General features: G+C 42.4%; 1 protein-coding gene across 1 annotated transcript in view; it reads right to left on the bottom strand.

Moving 5' to 3' along the window:
* LOC142312351 (uncharacterized) overlaps positions 1–7,581 on the bottom strand; it is a 101,205-nt gene extending 93,624 nt beyond the window's left edge. Inside the window, exons 1-3 of the mRNA XM_075351289.1 lie at positions 7,490–7,581; positions 7,309–7,406; positions 7,021–7,111 (exon numbers count right to left, since the gene is read on the bottom strand). Coding sequence (XP_075207404.1) covers positions 7,021–7,111; positions 7,309–7,406; positions 7,490–7,574 — 274 coding nt within the window. The 5' untranslated portion in view covers positions 7,575–7,581. The remainder of the gene's footprint in view (positions 1–7,020; positions 7,112–7,308; positions 7,407–7,489) is intronic.
* Positions 7,582–25,247: the final 17,666 nt, after the last annotated feature.

The raw sequence follows: 25,247 nt of genomic DNA, 5'->3' as shown, positions 1-25,247 counted from the left end.
GGGGAATAATGAAAAAATTCTAATTGGAGATTGCTATAAGCCTCCTAACACACCTGAACAAATAGAGGGTGAAATGCTGGAACAAATTGAAAAGGCAGCTAATAATAATAAATCGGGTTCTTATTATGGGGGGGATTTCAACTATCCAGTCATACAGTACATAGAATCTTCTGGTTGTGCTAAAAGCTGTAAGTTCTTATCTACTATTCAAGACAATTTCTTCTCTCAGATTGTAGATGAACCGACGAGGGGAGATAATTTGCAAGTACTGATCCTGTCAAATAGACCGATCACAATTTCAGATCTACAGGTCCGGGAGCACTTGGGCACCAGCGATCATAATATGGTAAGCTTCAACGTAATTTTCAATAGAACATTTCAAAGGGGAAATGCTAAAACCTGGAATTTTAGGAAAGCTGATTTCAACAAATTAAGGGAAGAGCTTAAATGTGTAGATTGGGACAAAGTTATGGTAACTGGGGATACTGAACATATATGGGGTAAGTTTAAAGGCCCTGTCACATGCAGCGATATCGTTAACGATATCGCTAGCAAGCATACTCGCCCCCGTCATTTGTGCGTCACGGGCAAACCGTTGCCCGTGGTGCACAAAACAGTTTGGACCGTCACATGGACTTTCCTACTTAGCAACATCGCTGTTGCCGGTGAACCACCTCCTTTCTAAGGGGGCGGTTTGTCCTGCGTCACAGTGGCGTCACTAAGCGGCCGCCCAATAGAAGCGGAGGGGCGGAGATGAGTGGCCGTAACATCCCGCCCACCTCCTTCCTTCCTCATTGCCGGCGGACGCAGGAATGCTGCAGTTCGTCGTTCCCGCGGTGTCACACGTAGCGATGTGTGCTGCCTCAGGATCGACGAACAACCTGTGACCTCTACAATCAACGATATTTTGAAAGTAAACGATGTGTCAACGATCAAGTGAGTATTTTTGATTGTTAACGGCCGTTATTTGTGTCACACGCAACGACGTCGCTAACAATGCCCGATGTGCGTCACAGACCCCGGCGATATATCGTTAGATAAGTCGTTGCGTGTGACGGGGCCTTATGGATATACTACTAGAGTCCTGTAAAAAAATTTACAGTGCCTACAAGTAGTATTCAACCCCCTGCAGATTTAGCAGGTTTACACATTCGGAATTAACTTGGCATTGTGACATTTGGACTGTAGATCAGCCTGGAAGTGTGAAATGCACTGCAGCAAAAAAGAATGTTATTTCTTTGTTTTTTTGTTTTTTTTTTTAAATTGTGAAAAGTTTATTCAGAGGGTCATTTATTATTCAACCCCTCAAACCACCAGAATTCTGTTTGGTTCCCCTAAAGTATTAAGAAGTATTTCAGGCACAAAGAGCAATGAGCTTCACATGTTTGGATTAATTATCTCTTTTTCCAGCCTTTTCTGACTAATTAAGACCCTCCCCAAACTTGTGAACAGCACTCATACTTGGTCAACATGGGAAAGACAAAGGGAGCATTCCAAGGCCATCAGAGACAAGATCGTGGAGGGTCACAAGGCTGGCAAGGGGTACAAAACCCTTTCCAAGGAGTTGGGCCTACCTGTCTCCACTGTTGGGAGCATCATCCGGAAGTGGAAGGCTTATGGAACTACTGTTAGCCTTCCACGGCCTGGACAGCCTTTGAAAGTTTCCACCCGTGCCGAGGCTAACCAAAGGACAACAAGGAAGGAGCTCCGGGAAGATCTCATGGCAGTGGGGACATTGGTTTCAGTCAATACCATAAGTAACGTACTCCACCGCAATGGTCTCCGTTCCAGACGAGCCCGTAAGGTACCTTTACTTTCAAAGCATCATGTCAAGGCTCGTCTACAGTTTGCTCATGATCACTTGGAGGACTCTGAGACAGACTGGTTCAAGGTTCTCTGGTCTGATGAGACCAAGATCGAGATCTTTGGTGCCAACCACACACGTGACGTTTGGAGACTGGATGGCACTGCATACGACCCCAAGAATACCATCCCTACAGTCAAGCATGGTGGTGGCAGCATCATGCTGTGGGGCTGTTTCTCAGCCAAGGGGCCTGGCCATCTGGTCCGCATCCATGGGAAGATGGATAGCACGGCCTACCTGGAGATTTTGGCCAAGAACCTCCGCTCCTCCATCAAGGATCTTAAGATGGGTCGTCAATTCATCTTCCAACAAGACAACGACCCAAAGCACACAGCCAAGAAAACCAAGGCCTGGTTCAAGAGGGAAAAAAAAAATCAAGGTGTTGCATTGGCCTAGTCAGTCTCCTGACCTTAACCCAATTGAAAACTTGTGGAAGGAGCTCAAGATTAAAGTCCACATGAGACACCCAAAGAACCTAGATAACTTGGAGAAGATCTGCATGGAGGAGTGGGCCAAGATAACTCCAGAGACCTGTGCCGGCCTGATCAGGTCTTATAAAAGACGATTATTAGCTGTAATTGCAAACAAGGGTTATTCCACAAAATATTAAACCTAGGGGTTGAATAATAATTGACCCACACTTTTATGTTGAAAATGTATTAAAATTTAACTGAGCAACATAACTTGTTGGTTTGTAAGATTTATGAATCTGTTAATAAATCCTGCTCTTGTTTGAAGTTTGCAGGCTCTAACTTATTTGCATCTTATCAAACCTGCTAAATCTGCAGGGGGTTGAATACTACTTGTAGGCACTGTATACCCTCTGGTGATAAAATGTTCAGGAATAAAAAGAAACCACTATGGATAAATAGGACTGTACAAAGTATAATAAAACAAAAACATAGGGCGTTTAAAATCTTGAAGGCTGAGAATACAGAAATAGCATTTCAGAAGCATAAAAGATATCAATAGGAAATTTAAAAAAAGAAATCAAGCAAGCAAAATTAGCTACTGAAACAAAAATCTCCAAGGACATTAAAATAAATCCAAAAATCTTTTATAAATACATTAATGCCAAAAAGGACATGACAAAGGATAGTATTGGCCCCTTAAAATATAATAAGTTAGTTATAGAGGAAAAACAAAAGACTGAGATATTAAATAGGAATTTCTCATCTGTGTTCACCAAGGAACTGACTGTACCAGGGATCAGTCAACAAGTCAAAAATCAAAGTGAAAGTGAAAATCAAAATCACCACACAATATAATTATTTTAACACATGAAGAAGTACGCCTACGTCTGAGTAAATTAAACATTGACAAATCCCCAGGGCCAGATGGCATTCATCCAAGAATATTGAGGGAATGGAGCTCAGTAATCAACAGACTGCTGTATCTCATCTTTTTAGACTCGCTTGTAACAGGGTTGGTGCCTCAGGATTGGAGGATTGCTGACGTGGTACCGATATTTAAGAAAGGTAAGAGGGTAGATCCAGGCAACTACCGTCCAGTAAGCCGGACATCAGTAGTATGCAAAGTTTTTGAGGGCATTTTAAAGGATGACATGCAAAAATATATTGCAGAAAATAATATAATAACTGACAAACAGCATGGATTCATGAAAGATAAGCCGTGTCTAACCAACCTGTTGGGGTTCTATGAGGGAGTAAGTGCAAACCTGGATATTGGTAATGCAGCTGGTGTGATTTATTTGGATTTTGCAAAGGCATTTGATACTGTTCCACATATTAGCCTTATATTGAGGCTCCAGAAGCAAGGACTAGGGGAAACTATATGCAACTGGGTAAGGAATTGGCTAAAAGATAGGAAACAAAGTAGTCATAAATGGTACATTCTCTAAATGGGCTATAGTCAGCAGTGGGGTGCCGCAGGGATCTGTGCTAGAACCGATTCTTTTTAATCTCTTTATAAATGACCTTGTGGATGGGATTGATAGTACAGTGTCAGTCTTTGCTGATGACAGCAAACTATGTAGGATATTAAAAACTGACCTTGATAGTAAAATATTACAAAAAGATCTGGATAAGATGTCAGAATGGGCAGATACTTGGCAAATGAGATTTAATGTTGATAAATGTAAAGTAATGCACGTAGGACGGAGTAATCCTATAACTGCATATACATTAAATGGAAGTAAACTCGGGACTACAGAACAGGAGAAGGACTTGGGTATTCTCATTACAAATAAGCTGAGCAACAGTACTCAATGTCAAGCAGCAGCTGCTAAAGCAAACAAGATTCTAGGGTGTATAAAAAGAGAGATTAGATCCCGTGATCCCAACGTATTGTTACCACTCTATAAACCACTTGTAAGGCCACATCTGGAATATGGGATCCAGTTTTGGGCTCCACATTTTAAAAAGGACATTCAGAAGTTAGAGTCAGTTCAAAGGCAGGCAACTAGACTACTACAAGGAATGGAAGACCTCCCATATGATGACAGGTTGAAAAAGTTAGATATGTTTAGCTTAGAAAAAAGACGTCTAAGAGGAGATCTAATTTATTTGCATAAATACATGTGTGGTCAATAGAAAGGACTGAAACATGACTTATTTCTTCCAAAGACAATACTAAGGACCAGGGGGCACTCACTGCGAGTGGAAGAAAAGCGATTTCGGCAGCTAAATTGGAAAGGGTTCTTTACAGTTAGAGCAGTCAGACTGTGGAATAATACCCTACCACAAGAGGTAGTAATGGCAGATACTATAACAGCTTTTAAAAAAGGGCTGGATGATTTCCTCAGTACACACAACACTGTTGGTTATAAATGACTTAGTGACCAAATGCAGAACTGGAAGGTTGGACCTAGGTCTTTTTTCAACCTAAGTAAATATGTGACGCTAAATGAGGTTTAGACACGCTGTGGGGGGAAAGGGGAGAGGTATTTAGATTTTGGAGTACAGATTTTGCTGGATTTCTTTTTGGGGAAGCCATGATGCTTTTAGAGAGCCTTTGTGCTACCAGTAACGTGGAAGCCGCCTATATTACCATTAAGAGATGATGGACCCGAGTGGGGACTGTTTTGTTGCATGGAACGGGTTCAAGCTTTTATTGGGAACATTTTGGATCCCATTCATCCTGTGCTCTATGCTGAACACTTACGTCAGGTTTTTGTCACAATCACGTACTTCAAAGATTTACACGTAAATCTGACGTAAGTGCTCAGCGCACAGCGCAGGATAAATGTGAGCCGAGTCTTACTGTGATCTTCTCCAGGCAGAATAAACAAATCAACAGCAGGTCAAGAATTGATTTTATCCATTTTTTATGCCATTCACAGTGCAGTATAAGTGGTAAGACTGTTTTATTCTTTCGGTTGGTGCAATTACAGCAATATCAGGTTTTTATGTTTGCCTACTATCACACACTAATGCAATGTTTTAAAAAAGTTTTTGCATCACCATATTTTGATAGTTATAATTTTTTGCTGAGAGTAAAGTGAAGACTTGTTTTTTTGCGGAATCAGTTGACATTTTTATTGGTACAATGTTCAGGCACACATTTTTTGATCGCTTTCTATTACGATTTCTGGCAGGCAGAATTAACAAAAAACAGCAATTCAGAAAATGTGAGGACAGGTTTATTCCATTGGTCTGTGCGAAGACCTCATTCACACGTAAACAATTTCATAGCAAAACATTTTTATATATATATATATATATATATATATATATATATATATATATATATATATATATATATATATATATATATATATATATTATATATATATATTATATATTTTGCATCGCTATATTCTGGCAGCTAATAGCTTTTTTTTTATTTTTCCGTTGACGGACTTGTATAGAGGCTTAATTTTTGTGGGACGAGATAACCCCTTCATACAATTATGATAAGAAGGTTAACTACTGTTACAGATTTACACAGTAGATCAGATCATTCCAGCCTATTTTTTTTGGTTTAACTTAGTTATTGCATAAATATTTGTATTTATTGCGTAATATTTGTCTTGGGGGTTTTTTCTCCAGTGTGTGTGTGTGTGTGTGTGTGTGTGTGTGTGTGTGTGTGTGTGTGTGTGTGTGTGTGTGTGTGTGTGTGTGTGTGTGTGTGTGTGTGTGGGGGGGGGGGGGTTTAACATATTTCACATTTTTCTACAAAAAAAAAAAAAAAAAAATCAATTTAAATTCCCCTTATTAGTTCTTCTATGGGACTTTAGCTTTTATTAGTCTGATCACTGGTACACTGCAATGCACATACATTGCAATATATTACACTGTCAGTGTGACACTGGCAGAACGCCTGTTGGATCATGCTACTGGCATGATCTAACAGGACACCATAGCTGTCAGACTAGAAGCTCATTATTTGACCTCCTGCTGTCATGGCAATCATCGGGTAATGTTCAGGTAGGATAAGGAGCTCTCTCTCCTAACCTTCTAAATGCTACGATTGCTGTTGATCACGATATTTAGAGGGATAACCAGATCTGGCTGATGCAGCAGGAGTTCCGCTATCACTTAAGCCGAGCTCCCAGAGGTGATCGTGCGAGCACATCTCCTCTGCCCACATAACTTCCAGGACATACCAATGTGTCCACTTGCGGAAGCGTATTGTAAAACAAAACATGAGGCGTTCAGGGGAACCCATTACCAGGAAAATACAGTCCAATCTGCAGACACCATATTATAGAGCTGAGCAGATTGATGCATAGCGGTTTCAAACACAAAGTGTGTAAATAGTTAAGCAATCAAAAGATTTTAGTTCTTTTTTCACTAAAAAAGATTTCAGATTGTTTCTCAGTTGAACTGTACAGATTATGGGCGACATTAAAGGTGGAAAAATATCTGAAATTATTCTTCTTGGTAGGATTATTATTACATGACAAAACCTGGTATGTTATCAGGGGAGCATAGACTTTTTAGATCCACTGTATAAACATCTATTTGTGTTCAATTTGCAGGAGATTGTACCGTTTCCATGTTCATTTCATATCTAAATAAAAGGATATTCATTCCACTATAAACTGCAATTCCCCATGTCTTGGATGTACGGGAAACCTCTTACACCTTATTTGTAGACTAATAAGTTTTGTTCCTTCCTTTTAGTATCACATTGTAGCAGCTGCTGAATGAGAAGAATCTGTGACTTCTCTGCATTTAGTGGTCACTACTCACCTGGGCGGTCATCTGTAGGAATCTCCTCTTTACTCCGCTCATCACCCCTCACATATGTCTCTGTAGTATTAATATGGGGCAGATCTTCCCCCTGAAACAAATATTGTAAAAGTCACAGACAGATGGAGAAGTCCCATCTATGATCAGCTCTAATCCTGCCATCTCCACCGCTCTCATTACACAAGTATAACACATATAATACTGGAGGATAAAACAAGACTGAGCACAAGACCTTCACAGCCGTCTACACATCATAGGGAGATTTCATGGCACCTTCTCTCCATCTACCTGATGATCCTGAGGAACATCGGGATCTTCTTGTTCACAGTCCTGTGGGAGAAGAGGACGGGGACATCTCTCTGGTGTTGTCCTCTTACTGGATAGACCTGGAGGAGACACATACAGGGACTGAATTCATTCCTTACATACAGATAATTATAGGCTGTGTGTATTTAGTCTTGTCTATTACCTGGTGATGTGAGGGGCTGGGGAACCTCCATCATGACGTCCTTGTACAGATCTTTGTGTCCTTCTAAATACTCCCATTCCTCCATGGAGAAATAGACGGTGACGCCCTGACACCTTATAGGAACCTGACACATACAATGATACCGTCAGCCCCCCGATACCTTCATAGCGTTACTGTATAATGTCCCAGCATTCCCAGCAGTGTCACCTCTCCAGTCAACAGCTCAATCATCTTGTAGGCGAGTTCTAGGATCTTCTGGTCATTGATGTCCTCATGTATCGGGGGGTGAGGTGGAGGCCCCGTGATTGGGCTCAGGGGTCTTCCCCATCCCTCAGACACAGGGGCCTGACAGCGCTCACTAGAGGTCTTCTTCACTACTGTGTAATCCTGGTTATGGAGAGACACAGTAATAAATCTCACTACAGACATTTCCAGAGTCCTCACCTCTCCAGTTCTGTCCATCTGTTATTCCCATAGATAAGAATGGTGTAATGTGACGTAATCAGAATCTCTCACCTCTCCAGTAAGCCGGAAGAGGATCTCTAGGGTGAGGTATAATATCCTCTCCGCCATCTTGTCCCTGTTCATATCCATCTTTGATGGGTCAATCAGCAGAATTCTCTTATATAGAAGATCTCCACTGAGCGGATCAGATTTTGTAGGGACCTGAATGGGGAGAAGATGACGATATAACATCATAAAGAATCCGGTGTAATAATGATAATGTAGTGATGTCATCAGAGACTGAAGGAAACACAGGAGCATCTGTGGTGGAGGAACAAGTCTGTATTGTTCAAGAAAACCATGATATTTACTAACTCTGCTGCTTTCTCATCTGACCTAAACCCTACTGAGAACTTGTGGGCTATTTTATAAGGAAGATTAATGGTGAAGGAAAATAGTCCCGTCTCTAAACAGTGTCTGGGAAGTTATGCTTGGTGCGGCCCAACAGAAGAAGAAACTGAGAGACTCCATGGATGGACGGCTTATAACTGTATAGTGGCTATATCACTGTAGTATTTTTTGTCATTTTTTTTTTTGTTGTTGTCACTGACCTGCTTACTAGTCTCTACAGAGATCTGAGTCAAGCAGTCATATAATTGTGGCTGCAGTGCTTGAGTCGCAGTAAGTAGACAGCTCAGGAGTCACTTTCTTACATGATAGGTTATACAGATCAGCGGACTGTATCTCATATGATAAGATATATGGACTATATCCTACTGTCATGGGGTGTGACGAACGAGGTAACTTGGAATGGGGGGGGGCGCCTACACTGGCCCTAGCTCCTGTCCCTGTTCCCAAAGATACGTCTGATGGTGAGGATGTCTGGGCCACCTTCCTAACCCTAGCTACTGAATAGCCCTGGTCTATACCCCCTCTCCCCCACCCTCTGGGAGGGCCAGGACAGCAGTGGTTAATCCCACACAGAGGTAGACAGGGAAAAACAAAACTTATACTCACTGCACACACACAGAGGTAAGACAATACATACTCAGGAGGAAATAAAGAATCAGGGAGGAAATAAACAAACAATGAGGATATTTCCACAACACAGGAGATAACAGAACTAGATCACCACAGCACAAGGACCAATGTTCGCAAATTAAGCAATAATCGGCAAGGAGGAACAGGTTTCATCATCTTTTAAAGGGCGGAAGTGGCTGTGCTTTGTATCCAGTAAGCTGTGACTTTAGCAACAATCTACAGGCAAGCAGGAATTAACTCCTGGTAGGCCAATTACTAGTATGCCCGAGTCTAAAGCTGGGTTTACACACTGCAACATCTCAAACGACATCGCTGTAACGTCACCGTTTTTGTGACGCAATAGCGATGTTTTTTGCGATGTTGCAGTGTGTGAATCACATCAGCGACCTGGCCCCTGCTGTGAAGTTGCTGATCGCTACAAATCGTTCAGGACCATTCCTAGGTCCTTTGTTTCCCGCTGTGCAGCATGAAGTTTCAGTGTGTGAAGACTTTGCAGCGACTTTGTTAGCAACTTCCCTTTCAAAAAGCTGCTTATCAACGTCCCCAACAACCAGCCAGGTCGCTCTGCAGGTCCGGATCGCTGTTGCGTTGTTGGCCAGGTTTGCCTGTTTGACAGCTCACCAGAGACTAAAGGCTGCTTTACACCAGGCAATCTATCGTGCGATAGATCGTCGGGGTCACTGTTTTTGTGACGCACATCCGGCATCGCTGGCGATGCCGGCCTGTGTGACACCTCCTAGCGACGCAGTATCGCTCACAAATCGTGAGTTGGGTACTGCTCGTTACGTTCCATAATATCGTTTAATTTAGTTGACCATCGTTTCCGTGGTAGCACACGCCGCTCCGTGTGACACCACGGGAACGATCACCAGCTCACCTGCCTCCCGCGGCCGCCGCCGTCTCTATGTGGAAGGAAGGAGGTGGGCGGGATGTTTACGTCCCGCTCATCTCCGCCCCTCCGCTTCTATTGGCCGGCGGCCGTGTGACGTCGCTGTGACGCCGAACGTCCCTCCCACTCCAGGAAGTGGACGTTCGCCGCCCACAGCGAGGTCGCACGAGAGGTAAGTATGTGTGACGGGGGTTACTAACTTTGTGCGACACGGGCAGCGATTTGCCCGTGACGCAAAAAGGACGGGGGCGGGTACGATCGATTGTGAAATCGCACAATCGGTCGTACCGTGTAAAGCAGGCTTTAGGGCGGTCGCTGTTACGTAACAAAACCGGTGACGTTACAGCGATGTCCTTTGCGATGTTGCAGTGTGTAAACCCAGCTTTACTGAGCAACTCAAAAGCACCAGGTAGCAGGTTAGACACTTGGTGAGTTTAGAGCTGAACACCGCGTGACACTTATATGATAGCAGTAAATAAAAAGCACAGCAATCACACATGATCGGATTAGATACATGGCTTGGACAACTGTATTTCATAATATAGGATTAGATAAATGTCTCAGCGGAATGTAGAACACATAATTAGATTAGATACACAGAGTATTCACTTTATAGAAGGGGAATGTAGTGCAGGGAGTGACCAGGGCACAAGTAATGAAATTGGGGGTGGTACAGGGGGAAGGGTTAGGACAGTTAATACAGTAAGCAGGAATAGAGGTACAGAGTCATACGTAACGTGCATGTACACTAATGCCCGAAGCCTCACAAATAAGGTGGAGGAATTAGAATTAATATTGTTGGAAAAAAATTATGATATAGTGGGGATATCAGAGACATGGCTGGATGAGAGCTATGACTGGGCTGTTAATTTACAGGGTTATAGCCTATTCAGGAATGACCGTACAAATAAGCGAGGGGGAGGTGTGTGTCTATATGTGAAATCATCCTTAAAACCCATCCTGCGTGACAACATATGTGAGGGTACTGAGAATGTAGAGTCCCTATGGGTGGAGATAAGGGGGGGGAGAATGAATAATAAAATACTGATAGGGGTGTGTTATAAGACGCTGAATATTATGGAAGAGGTAGAGAATCTCCTCATAAAGCAAATTGATAAAGTAGCGAGTCTTGGAGAGGTAATTATTATGCGGGACTTTAACTATCCTGATATAAATTGGGGAACAGAAACTTGCAATTCCAGCAAAGGAAATAGATTTTTGATAACAATGAAAGATAATTACCTTTCACAAATGGTACAGGACCCCACAAGAGGGTAGCACTACTAGACCTTGTACTAACCAATAGGCCAGACCACATATAAAATATACAAGTTGGGGGTTACTTGGGAAATAGTAATCACAAAATAATAAGTTTTAATGTATTCTTTAGTAAGATGTATAGTAGAGGGGCTACAAGGACACTAAACTTCAGGAAAGCAAATTTTAAACGGTTGAGAGATGATCTTAGTGCAATAAACTGGGATGATGTACTAAGTAATAAAAGTACACAAAGCAAATGGGAGACTTTTATGAGCATCCTGAATAGGGCTTGTGCAGAAAATATACCCTATGGGAACAAACATGCTAGAAATAGGAGGAAACCCCTATGGCTAAATAGAGCTGTAAGGGAAGCAATAAAAGAAAAACAGAAAGCCTTAAAAGAATTAAAGAGGGTAGGTAGTGATGAGGCATTATATAATTATAGAAAATTAAATAAAATATGTAAAAAGCAAATTAAGTTAGCTAAGTTTGAGACAGAGAGACTCATTGCGAGAGAAAGTAAAAATAATCCTAACATATTCTTTAACTACATAAACAGTAAAAAACTGAAAAGCAATAGTGTTGGCCCCCTTAAAAATAGTCTTGGTGAAATGGTGGAGGGTAAAGCCAACCTGCTGAATGACTTTTTTTCTACGGTTTTTATACAAGAAAATGCCATGGCAGATGATATGACCAGTGATACCATAAATTCACCCTTGAATATTACCTGCTTAACCCAGCAGGAAGTACGCCGCAGCCTCGAAATCACTAAGGTTGACAAATCTCCGGGCCCGGATGGCATACACCCCAGAGTACTACAGGAATTGAGTTCTGTGATCGATAGACCATTATTTTTAATCTTCACAGATTCCTTAATAACAGGGTCGGTACCGCAGGACTGGCGCATAGCAAATGTGGTGCCAATATTCAAAAAGGGGACAAAAACTGAGCCGGGAAATTCTAGGCCGGTAAGTTGAACCTCTAGGGTAGGTAAAATCCTTGAGGGTTTCTTGAGTTTTGCTATACTGGAGTATCTCAAGATAAATAACCTTATGACAGAGTATCAACATGGGTTTATGAGGGATCGATCCTGTCAAACTAATTTGATCAGCTTCTATGAAGAGGTAAGTTCAAGCCTGGACCAGGGAAATGCAGTGGATGTTGTGTATATGGACTTTTCAAAAGCTTTTGATACGGTGCCACACAAAAGGTTGGTACATAAAATGAGAATAATGGGGATAGGGGAAAATATGTGTAACTGGGTTAAAAACTGGCTCAGTGATAGGAAACAAAGGGTGGTTATTAATGGTACGTACTCGAACTGGGTCTCAGTTCATAGTGGGATACCACAGGGGTCAGTATTGGGCCCGCTTCTTTTCAACATATTTATTAATGACCTTGTTGGGGGCATGCGGAGTAGAATTTCAATATTTGCAGAGGATGCTAAACTCTGCAGGGTAATCAATACAGAGGAGGATAATTTTATATTACAGGGAGATTTATGTAAATTGGAGGATTGGGCTGAGAAGTGGCAATTGAAGTTTAATGTAGATAAATGTAAGGTTATGCACTTGGGTAGAGGAAATAACATTTATGATTATGTACTTAATTGTAGAACACTGGGTAAAACAGACACAGAAAAACACTTGGGTGTATGGGTGGATGGTAAACTTCACTTTAGTGGACAGTGTCAGGCAGCTGCTGCCAGGGCTAATAAAATAATGGGATGTATTAAAAGAGGTATAAGTGTTCATGAAAAAAATATAGTTCTACCTCTGTACAAGTCACTAGTGCGACCGCACTTAGAATACTGTGTACAATTCTGGTCACCGATATATAAGAAGGACATAGCTGAACTGGAGAGGGTGCAGAGAAGAGCGACCAAGATTATTAGAGGAATTGGTGGGCTGCAATACCAAGACAGGTTATTAAACTTGGGGTTATTTAGTTTGGAAAAACGAAGGCTTAGGGGGGATCTAATCACAATGTATAAATATATGAGGGGACAGTACAGAGACCTTTCCAAAGATCTTTTTACACCTAGACCTGCGACTGGAACACGGGGGCATCCGCTACGTCTTGAGGAAAGAAGGTTTAATCATAATCACAGACGAGGATTCTTTACTGTACGAGCAGTGAGACTATGGAACTCTCTGCCGCATGATGTTGTAATGAGTGATTCACTACTAACATTTAAGCAGAGCCTGGATGCCTTTCTTGAAAAATTTAATATTACCAGTTATGTATATTAGATTTTATGACAGGGTATTGATCCAGGGAACTAGTCTGATTGCCGGATGTGGAGTCAGGAAGGAATATTTTTCCCCATTGGAACTTGTTTGCCACATTGTTTTTTTTTTTGCCTTTCTCTGGATCAACATGTTAGGCTACGGGTTGAACTAGATGGACTTAGAGTCTCCATTCAACCTTAAAAACTATGATATGATATGACTGTAAGTTGATGTTGGTTTTTCTGTTACTTTTTTTTTTACTGCACTCTGCACACTGAGCTCTTCTGTCAGTGTAAAGCCTCGTACAGATGTCTGTGCTGCATGGGTGTCTGAATGAGGCTTTACACAATCAGAGCAGAGCAAAGTTTTCAAAGTACTGAAAAAAAGTCAGCTTTATTTACCAACAATGGGTAACAATATTAAATGCTCTGCAGGATGCAGCATCCCTATGATAAAGGTGGCGGCAGCACAGGGCAAAATACTGATAAAACAACCACTCACACAAATATTCTCATGGAGGGAATGGTTGCCCAGTATTATACATGCATACAGATAAGACCTGTATAGGGTGCCATTCATACAAATAAGTGCAGTGCACAGTGATGGGCTTAGGCTATGTACGCACTTTGCGTCGAGGTAGTTGCAGTTCTAAATGCATCCTCTGGCAGAAATGTTTTTTTGTCAAAGTTGGTTTTCACCACAAAAACGCTATGAATACGCTTGCGTTTTTACGGCGTTTTACATGCTTTTTCACTGCTTAAAATCAGATGTATTTTGACTACAAATGCAATGCTAAATAAAGATTAAACATACAAACACTATAAAAAAAAAAAAAAAAAAAAAATATTAATATTAACACTAGAACTACTGGACTCGTGACACCTATATAGAAATACATGGTGCAAAATAGTCAAAATTACTACCTCAGTAGTTCTAGTGTTAAAATCATACAAAAAATGGCTTATTTTAATAAAAATGATAACTTTGTGCTAATATGCATAAAATTACATTTATTTATTGATTTTCAAGCATTTAATTGTCGGACTATGTGTGTCTAAAGGGACATATCATGCCATTAATATTTTGTCAAAAACGCATGCATTTAATTGGTCCAAAAAGCATGTTTTCTGGATCAAAAAGCATGTTAAACGCTAGAATTTTGAAGTAGATTGCGTTTTGCAACTTCTCATTGACTCTAATGTTAGCAAAACACTGCCAAAATGGCAAAAACAATTGACATGCTGCTTCTTTAAATGCTGAGTTTTTGCCAAATTTTCTGCAACTAAAACGCTGCGTTTTTAACTCCATTGTGCGCACAGGAAATCCCTATTTCCCATAGACTTTGCTTGAAAATCAAAACGCATGCATTTTGGCATTAAAACGCTGCAGTTCAAAACGCTGCGGAAACGCATGAAAAAATGCAAAAGTGCGCACATACCCTTACAGCATTTTAGTGACGCTCATACTATTAGATGAGCTGAACTGACCAGCACTGTGTAAAGGCCCAGTCACACACAACGACTTACCAGCGATCCCGAAAACGATGCGACCTGATAGGGATCGCAGGTAAGTCGCTGGGAGGTCGCTGGTGAGATGTCACACAGTCAGATCTTACCAAGATGCAGGAACGATACAGGTCGCAGTAGCGACCTGTATAACGATCTCAGCAGTCACTGTGACCCTGTCACACAGTGTCAAACACAGCGATGTGTCCTGCCCAGCAGGACATCGCCTTTGAAGAAAATGGCCTGGACCATTCTGCAACGACTAGAGATCTCACAGCAGGGGCCTGATCGCTGGTAGGTGTCACACATAACAAGATCGCTAACGGGATCGCTACTGCGTCACGGAAACCGTGACTCAGCTGCGATCTCGTTATGTGTGACGGTACCTTAAGTGCATCCTAAAATGACACAATGTACTGTATGTTAAATGTTCATCCACAGCTTACAAGTTGGACAGGCAATGAGTAGTTCTTATCTGAAAGGTGCGAGTCATCTGTGCTTTATACCCAGCATTGTCTAATCATGCAGGAGGTTAGACCAGGAGATCAGAGCTGGATCCTTAGGCTATGTGCGCACGTTGCGTCGGAGTACCTGCAGTTTATTCTGCACGTTTTCCTTCCCTTGGTTTTTGACCAAATGGCTTTTGACCATTTTTTAGCGCTAAAAACGCATGCGTATTTACCGCGTTTTTAGTGCGTTTTCAGCGCTTTTTACCTGCGTTTTCACCTGCGTTTCTGCAGATGCGTTTTTAAGATCAAGACACTGAGAAATAAAGTTGAATTAGTCAAAAAGAATGAAAAAAGAGAAAAAAAGTATAAAATTAACTTTTAATAAAATTATATGGGAAATTATCAATTTTAATGTAATAATAGTGGTTATGCACATTTTAACAGAAAAATAGCTAAAGTTTATTATTTTTTACATTTAAATTTTCGGTTATTGTGTGTGTGTAAAGGAACATTAGAACCCATTAATTTTTGGCCAGAAAAGCATGCGTTTTTGGAGCCAAAAACGCAGTTGAAAAGCAGGTAAAAAGCATGAAAAACGCAGGAATTGTGATTTTGGTTGCTTTTTGCCATTTCTCATTGACTCCAATGTTAAGGAAACGCTGCAGAAATGGCAAAAACAACTGACATGCTGCTTCTTTTTCAGCATGGTTTTTGACCACAAATATGCAAATTAAACGCTGCTGAACAAAAAGCAAAGTGCAGACAGGATTTCTGCTTTTCCCATAGACTTTGCAGGAAATCAAAAACGCATGCATTTTAGCGCAAAAACGCTGCAGCCAAAAACGCTGCAGAAACGCGGAAAAAAACGCAACGTGCGAACATAGCCTTACATCTCACACACTGAGAAACCTAAGCTATGGTGCATCGTGTTCGCACTCTAGGTTTTGGCTGCCTGCTTATGATTGGGCAATTCATACAAGCAGAAGAAGTACAAGCCCCCACGGGAAAGCAACTAATGCCCAGATGGACATAAGAAAAAAATAATTCATTATATGCCAGTACTTAGATTGCGAATATTTCCACAATGGAGAGGTGAAATTGAACAAAAAAAAAAAAAAGAAAACAAAAAGCACACACCACAATTTATTCCATTTGTAATCCTATAAGTTTAACCCCTTCCCGACTTTGGACATACCAGCATGTTCTATTTTACAGTGCGTTCCCGCAAATGGATGTACTGATATGTCCAGGCTATGGTGCCTGCACCGCCACTGGCTGTTTAACCCCCATAAATGCCACGATCATTAGGGATAGCAGCATTTAGGAGGTCAAGAGAGGGAATAGACTCTCTCACACCCGATCGGAACCCCCGCGATGTGATCTCAGAGGTCCAATCATTGCTATGGCAACCCAAGGTCAAATGATGACCTCCAGATCTGCCAGCTATGGTGTTGTGTTAGATCATGCCAGGAGTATGGTCTAACAGGCGTTCTGTCAGCATCACACTGACAGGTGTAGTGTATTGCAATATGGGTGCATTGCAATACATTATACCAGCAATCAAAGTAATAAAGTTGATGTCCCACATAGGTATAAAGTAAAAAAGTAGAGTAAAAAAATAAATAAAAAAAAGAATAAAAAGAAAACAATGTTTTACCAATAAATATGTATATTTATGTAAAAACAAAAATAAACAAAGTACAAACATTCGGTATTGCTGCATCCGGAACACTCTGGTTTATAAGACTGGGTTCACATGCCCTCTGGTCATCTGGTATCATGGATCCATTACAGATCTGTTTACAAAAAAGTTGTGCACACCACATTTTTGTCCTTTGTTAAACAACAGATGTTGGCCGGATCCGTTTTTAACATGAGCTGCCTATGAACAATGGATCCATTGACGGATTGCTATTCATTGTCCATTTGTAACAAATCCGTTAAGAAAACAATGGATCCATTACAAATGCAAGTACAACGGATGGCTAAATAGTAAATCGGTTAACGGATCCTTCGCCCATAGACTGCCATGTTAAAAGAACAAATCCGGCAGAAATCGGTTTCCCAATGAATCCGTTCTAACAGATCTCTACAGGACATGTGAACTGAGCCTAAATCTCTCACACTACGTAACCCTTCAGTAAACACCATAAAACAAAATATTAAGAAAAATAGTGAAAGAAAATTAGGCTCTCAAAGAAAAAGAGGACTAAAACACTAATATTGGAAAAAAAACAAAAACATAAAACATGTAAATAAATATGGTATCCCTGAGAAGGTCATCTCATCCCGCAATAAACCACCATACAGCTCCGTCAGGGGATAAATCAAAAAGCTATAGCTGTCAGATCAATTCTTGTTCTATAAAATTGTTTTTATTGTGTGAAGGAGACAAAACATAAAAAAAAAAAACCAAAACCACAAATGTGGCATTGCTGTGATCGTACTGAGACGTCGAATAAAGCCATCTCATCACTTTTACCACACGGTGAAAGATTACAAAAAACGCCAAAAAAAAAAAATGAAAAATATTTTGGGATTGTTGTTTTTTGTTCATTCTGCCTCAGCTAACCATAAGATAAAATAAATAATGTGCGTCTTAAAATTTTACCAATGAAAACGACAGCGCATCTAGTAAAAAACTACAAGCCCTCACGTGGCTCTGTAGAAAGAGTAGCTGCATTCACAAACAGATGGAAAAAAAAAAAAAAAGTGGGAAGAAAAGCGAAATAAATCAAAAGGGAGAAACAAACTTCCAAACAGCAATCTCCAGGATCAAGTTCAAAACACTTTCTCTTTCTATGGCCGACGCCTCCATGCCAGGACCACGGAAAAGCAAGTTATCACTGGCAACTACTGAAAGGTAAAGAGGTGAGTACTTCTACCATGGATGGGGGGAGGGGGGTGGAGTTGCAAAAATCAGAATAGATGAAACCGCTCAAGACGGTAAGCCAAGAAACACAAAATGAACTGCGTAACCCCAGTAGTGCCAGCACAAGAAAAGTCTGCACAGCTAACTGGAAAGCTAAGCAGATCCAAGCAGTGCTGGCGTGTGCTGCGACCTTCTGACCTACAAAATAGGGACAACCTCTTTCTGATACACCTGTGACAAAACCATGATGAAAGTGCTCAGCATAGAGCACAGGATAAATGTGATCCAAAAGTCCCATCTATGATCAGCTCTAATCCTGCCATCTCCACCGTTCTCATTACAGAAGTATAAGGCTATGTGCGCACTAGGCGTTTTTTTTACCGTGTTTTACGGGTGCGTTTTTGCTCAGAAAACTGCATGACTTTGCTTCACCAGCAAAGTCTATGAGTTTTCATTTTTGCTGTCTGCACACAGACGTTTTTTTTTAGCTGCATTTTTGTGGTGCCCACAAAAACGCAGCATGTCAATTATTCCTGCATTTTTCACCCACTGAGTTCAATGAGATGTTCAAAAACACAATGAAAAATGCAAATTGCAAATATAGCTGCGGTTCTATGACTAAAAATGCAGCTATAAGTGCAAGGGGTGGGTAGTACACGCATGTGTACCGGAAGAGGATTGTACTCACCTCTGGTTCCACCTCCCATCTGGAGCCATGTCCGCACCTCTCCAGGTACCGCCACCCTTGCTTCGGCTGTCTGCAGACTCCCAGGACACGTCCTATCACTCCAGGATCTGGCGGTAATCAGCTGATGCGGCCACCTGACAGCATCAGATCGTGTAAGTCCAGCGGTGAGGCTGGCTTTTTACCGCAATCAGCTGATGCCGTCAGGTGACCGCATCAGCTGATTACCAGCTGCTCCTGCAGCGATTGGACGGGAGTCTGCAGATGGGTGAGTATAGTTTTGTTTTTCTACTGACACTTCAGCTCATTGTAGAAACTGTCAGCTGAGGAGTCATGTGATTCAGGTCCTTGAGCCGGACACATCATCTGATCACTTTGCCTTCCAGCAAACCCATCAGATGCTATTAGATCTGGATTGGACATTGCGGGACCCTCGACCCAGGACTACGGCGGAGGGGGGGGGGTTTCTTTAGTTCAATAAAGATAAAATCACTAATTGTTTGTGTTTTGTTTGTAATAAAAATATTTTTCTCTGTCTTGTGTTTTTTAATATCTTTACTAGAAATTCATGGTGGCCATGTCTAATATTGGCGTGACATCATAAATTTTGGCCTTAGGGCCAGATAATAATACTAATATTCAGCTATATATTTCAAAGAACTAATTCCCATTAATCAATATCAATATAGCGCAGCACTATGGGTACATACAGGGAACACTCTTTTTCATAGAAAGACTAATAAAACTTAACCTTTACTGGTAAAAAATTAAAAGACCATCGGTCACATAAAGCAGACATAAAACAGTAACCACAACCACCTGAGTATTGGGACACAAAGCTCAGGAAGGCCCAATCTCATGTGAGGCACATAAAATAACACAAATTCCCAGAGACCTATTTAAAATCTATATGTATTTGTGGCACTCTTTTATAATATTTCCTAGGTACATCCTATGGGGAACCGCCCCTCCAAAAAGAACCAGAATTTTATTGTAAGGAAAAAAGGGAGAACCAAGTGATACCACTTTTTAGAAATGGAATGAGAAAATATTTTTCATTCATATGGACACCATCCTCTGATGTTAATTATAGAAAGATCTCACGCAATTGTAGATTTAGCCACCGATTCGCAGTATAGGACCAATGCATCAGTTTCGACCCTCTAACACACCAGTCATCACCTGTCTGTCCTTCCCAGAAAAATCCTTTGATGTGAAAAAGATCAAGATTTCCCCTTGTCAACACGTTATACAGATTCATTTCTTACTCCCTTACTCCCGACGCGTTTCATATTTTTAACGCATCAGGGGAGTTTTGGTAATAAATTTCGCTGATTATATACAGCTTTGGATATTCTGCATCCAATCTTTGGCACTCTTGTCTCACATATTCATAAGTATCCTGTGCTATCACAGGATACATATGAATTTTTTTTCCTTACAATAAAATCCTGTTTTTTTCTGGAGGGGTGGTTCCCCATAGGAAGTACCTAGGAAATATTATAAAATAGTGCCACAAATTCATATAGATTTTGAATAGTGGCCTCTGGGAATTTGTGTTATTATATGTGCCTCACATGAGATTGGGCCTTCTTGAGCTTTGTGTCCCAATACTCATGTGTTTGTGGTTATTGTTTTATGTGTGTTTTATTTAACCAATGGTCTTTTAATTTTTTACCAGTAAAGGTTAAGTTTTAGGAGTCTTTCTATGAAAGAGTTTTCCCTGTATGTACCCATAGTGCTGAGCTATATACCAGATGATAATAAACAGCTAGCCCTAACGCCCATTATTACCCAGCAAGCCACCCGCACAAGGGCCGCTGGAGGAGTTGGATACAGCGCCTGAAGATGGTGCTTCTATGAAAGTGCCATTTTCTGGGGCGGCTGTGTACTGCAATTCGCAACGGTGATGCCCAGAAGCTTGGGCACCCTGCACTGCAGATTCCAATCCCTAGCTGCCTGAGTGCACCTGGCTGGACAGAAAAATTGGGCAAAGTCCACGTCACTTTTTTTTTTTTTTTTAAATAATTTAAAAAAAACCCAAAGGGCTTCCCTATATTTTTAGTTCCCAGCTGGGTACAAATAGCAAGCTGGGGGTTGGGGCAGCCCGTACCTGGCTACCATACAAAAATATGGCGAAGCCCAAGTCATTTGTTTTTTTGTTTTTTTTACGCAAAAAACTCCAGCATACAGTCCTGGATGGAGCACGCTGAGCTTTGTAGTTCTGCAGCTGTCTGCTCTCCTGCATATACTAGTGGAGAATGTAGGAGAACAGATTGTAGAACGAAATGACACCAGATTATTTTTTTTTCCTGCACCAATCTTTAATGGCATTGTTCACTGAGAAAAAAAAAAAAAACGCATAAAAATGCAGTGAACAAAAACGCAGCAAAACGCAGCCAAAAACGCACCAACTCGCGGTAAAAACGCATGCTTTTTTATGTGGTTTGCGTTTTTGTGCGTTTTTTACCAGACAGAAACGCAGCGTTTTTGATGCCACAAAAAAAAAACGTTAGGTGCGCACATACCCATAGGGAGATTTCATGTAACCTTCTCTCCATCTACCTGATGATCCTGAGGAACATCGGGAGCTTCTTGTTTACAGTCCTGTGGGAGAAGAGGACGGGGACATCTCTCTGGTGTTGTCCTCTTACTGGATAGACCTGGAGGAGACACATACAGGGACTGAATTCATTCCTTACATACAGATAATTATAGGCCGTGTGTATTTAGTCCTGTCTATTACCTGGTGATGTGAGGGGCTGGGGAACCTCCATCATGACGTCCTTGTACAGATCTTTGTGTCCTTCTAAATACTCCCACTCCTCCATGGAGAAATAGATGGTGACGTCCTGACACCTTATAGGAACCTGACACATACAATGATACCGTCACCCCCGATCCCTTCATAGCGTTACTGTATAATGTCCCAGCATTCCCAGCAGTGTCACCTCTCCAGTCAGCAGCTCAATCATCTTGTAGGTGAGTTCTAGGATCTTCTGGTCATTGATGTCCTCATGTATCGGGGGGTGAGGTGGAGGCCCAGTGATTGGGCTCAGGGGTCTTCCCCGTCCCTCAGACACAGGGGCCTGACAGCGCTCACTAGAGGTCTTCTTCACTACTGTGTAATCCTGGTTATGGAGAGACACAGTAAGAAATCTCACTCCAGACATTTCCAGAGTCCTCACCTCTCCAGTTCTGTCCATCTGTTATTCCCATAGATAAGAATGGTGTAATGTGACGTCATCAGAATCTCTCACCTCTCCAGTAAGCCGGAAGAGGATCTCTAGGGTGAGGTGTAATATCCTCTCCGCCATCTTGTCCCTGTCCATATCCATCCTTCACGGGGCAATCAGCAGAATTCTCTTCTATAGATCTCCACTGAGAGGATCCGATATTGTAGGGACCTGAATGGGGAGAAGATGATTATGTAACATCATAAAGAATCCGCTGTAATAATGCAATTACTGGAGAGAATAAGGGGAAACATATGAGGAGACAGAATGTGTAGATTGTGTGTGGAGGGAAATATAAGGGTAATATACGGTCAGGACGGATCCTCGGTGATTGAGGTCACAGTGATGTCACCGTCACACGAGTTACAGTCAATCGATGGCAAAAGCGATCACGTGTCATACATAGTGACATCACCGCTGTGACCAGTGATGTAGCTGCAGTGATGTCATCAGAGACTGAAGGAAACACAGGAGCATCAGCCCGAGAACAACACAACCGCACTCTATAATCCGCCTGCTGCGCCCCCTGTGCACTCTCCACAGCAGAGGATGTCGGGGGAAGGGTCCGGTCTGTCGGATTCTCCACAGTTGGATCTTTTACCTCCAGCAGATAAACAGCGGCGAATAGAGAACACAGGAGCCGACAGCCGAGCGTCCCTGTATACGGGAGAAACCACCGAGCGACCGACTGTTCTCCCCCAGCATCTAATGTGTATGGAGCCTGATCCCAGTAATGGGGAATCTCCACACACCTCCACCTGCAGAGCCGCACACTAGATATATGGCTGCTCTGTGCTTCCAGGACCTGTGATGATGTCACATGGAGGGGAGGAGTCAGGGGTCACATGATCAGCTCCTCAGTGTATGCAGGACTCTGCTGTGCTGGGTGTCATGGTGCTGGATGAGGGGAAGGTTATGTGTGGGGTCAGGAGGGGGTTACAGTGTAGATGTAGCAGAGCCGTGTGTGTACGAGGTGAGCGGAGGTGTGTGTGTGTAACGGGGTGCCTCGGGGGTTGTAGTCGTGGCCCCTTTTTCTATCAGGCTTACCCCCGGCTTCGCCGTCACTATTGGGACAGGGGATTGTTCTGTGGGGCAGAGTGTGGTGTAAAAGAGCATACTGTCAGCCGCAGCAAGACTCTTCAGGCAGGGATCAGATAAACCAAATGACATCTTTATTGCACGGAGTTTCACAGACAGCTCAATGCACGGATTTTGTAGCGCACGGTCACAATTCCTATCCGGGGAAATCTTTCCTTGTCGTCTCCTCTAGTGGGGATGTGCCCGGCTACTCCACTTCACCTGGGCTCCCACTCCGGCTATCACAGACTGGACCCACACCAATTCTGCTTCACCCTTGAGGACACTTCTCTCCTTCCCTCCGTTCTTCCTGTCCACTCAGCTCCACACTCTGCCCCTGGCTGTTCCTTCTCCCCCGTCCCGGAATCAACTGCCTTCAACACACACACACTCCCTTTCCCCCTAAGCTGCCGGCTCCTCCTCCCTCCTGCACAGTTTCTATGGGGACAGCCGTCCCACCCGGCCACTAGGGGAAACCCAGCTATACAGTGCAATTACAATAAAACATCAACATAAAACATCAACAGCTTTGTCTACCCCAGCGGGGGTATCTTCAGGGGGAAACACTGCACCTCTTTGTAAGGGGTCTGCCCACCCCTTACATGTGTACGAGGTGAGCGGAGCGGAGGTGTGTGTACGAGGTGTACAGAGCGGAGGTGTGTGTACGAGGTGTACGGAGCGGAGGTTTGTGTGTATACGAGGTGTACGGAGCGGAGATGTGTATACGTGGTGTACAGAGTGGAGCTCTGTGTCTACGGAGACAGTATTCAGCCGGGGAGGCACACTCCCTCCTTGACTCAGACGCTAATAGTGAGAGAGGATCCCACCTTTCTCTATTTTTCCTCCTTCTCTTCTTCCTCCAGTGATAACAAACCCCCACACAAATGCTCCAGGACAGCAGAAGAGCCACCACCTGCCATTAGTGACCCCCCCCCCCCCGATGGACATCACCTTGAAAAATTATGAGCTTCATTCACATTAATGATTTTGTAGTCCAGTCAGGGATCCAATTTGACACTGCCGGCCTCACAGAAATCAACTTTTTCATATTTTTTTCTCTGAGAGTTCTGTAAATTTCATGGTGGAAGAGACAGATTTATATGCCGAACAATTTTTGGCCCAAAACCCCACTTCATGATTTGCTAACTGGACTTGCAATGACGCAGTAAAAATAACGACATTTTGGGGCCTTGTGCTTCACATGGGTTTAGCGAAGAAGAGTGCTGATGTTTTATAACTGCAGTTTTCCGCATGGCAAGGTCCTGGACACACTTTGAGGCCAGCCACAAATTTTTGCATTAGGGTAGGATTCCACTTGCGAGACTCACAGGTATCTTGCATCGCATCACCAGGCACGGCCTGCCTCTTTCCCAACAGGCAAAATGGAGTCGAGAAGGGGTTAAAGCCGCGCATCAGCCGAAATGAAGATGTAACGACTCCATTTTGTATGCTCATCCACGTGGGGCTGCAGCAGACGCCATTATCTTATGTGCATTAGTGGTTGTGACTATCACAACCCGTTCAGGTGAGTGTATACTTATAGTTTAACCTCACCGATCTCTCTGGGATTACACTATCAGCGCTCCTTATTTTCAGATTTATATCTTTCCCAACAGGAGCAGGTCATCTGCATGTAATTCTATGCAGCTGACCCGTTCCTGTTGGGTGAGAGGAAGGCCGTGCCGAGTGAATCCTACCCTTACAACGATGATGCACAGTGTCCACCCAGATACAAACACAATTTTGACAGAATTTGGCCAGTCATTGATCACTACAGCAACACATTTGCTCAGACATATATTTCCCAAAGGGTCGACTGCATAGATGAATCCATAATACATTTTAAGGGAAGGCTGAAATTCCAGTAATGCCTGCACAGTAAGACAGCCAGGTACCGAATTAAACTGTACAAGCTGTGTGAGAGCGCCTCAGGGTACACCTATAAATTTAGGGTTTATGAAAGGAGGGATACCTGGATTGAACCCCCTGAATGTTCCCTGTTTTGGAGTAAGAAAATTGTGTGGGATTTAGTGCACCCACTGGTGGATAAGGGTTATCACTTCTATGTA

The sequence above is a fragment of the Anomaloglossus baeobatrachus genome, chromosome 5 (genome assembly GCF_048569485.1).
Source record: "Anomaloglossus baeobatrachus isolate aAnoBae1 chromosome 5, aAnoBae1.hap1, whole genome shotgun sequence".
Taxonomy (NCBI): Eukaryota; Metazoa; Chordata; class Amphibia; order Anura; family Aromobatidae; genus Anomaloglossus; species Anomaloglossus baeobatrachus.
This window is presented reverse-complemented; position numbering and strand designations above follow the sequence as displayed.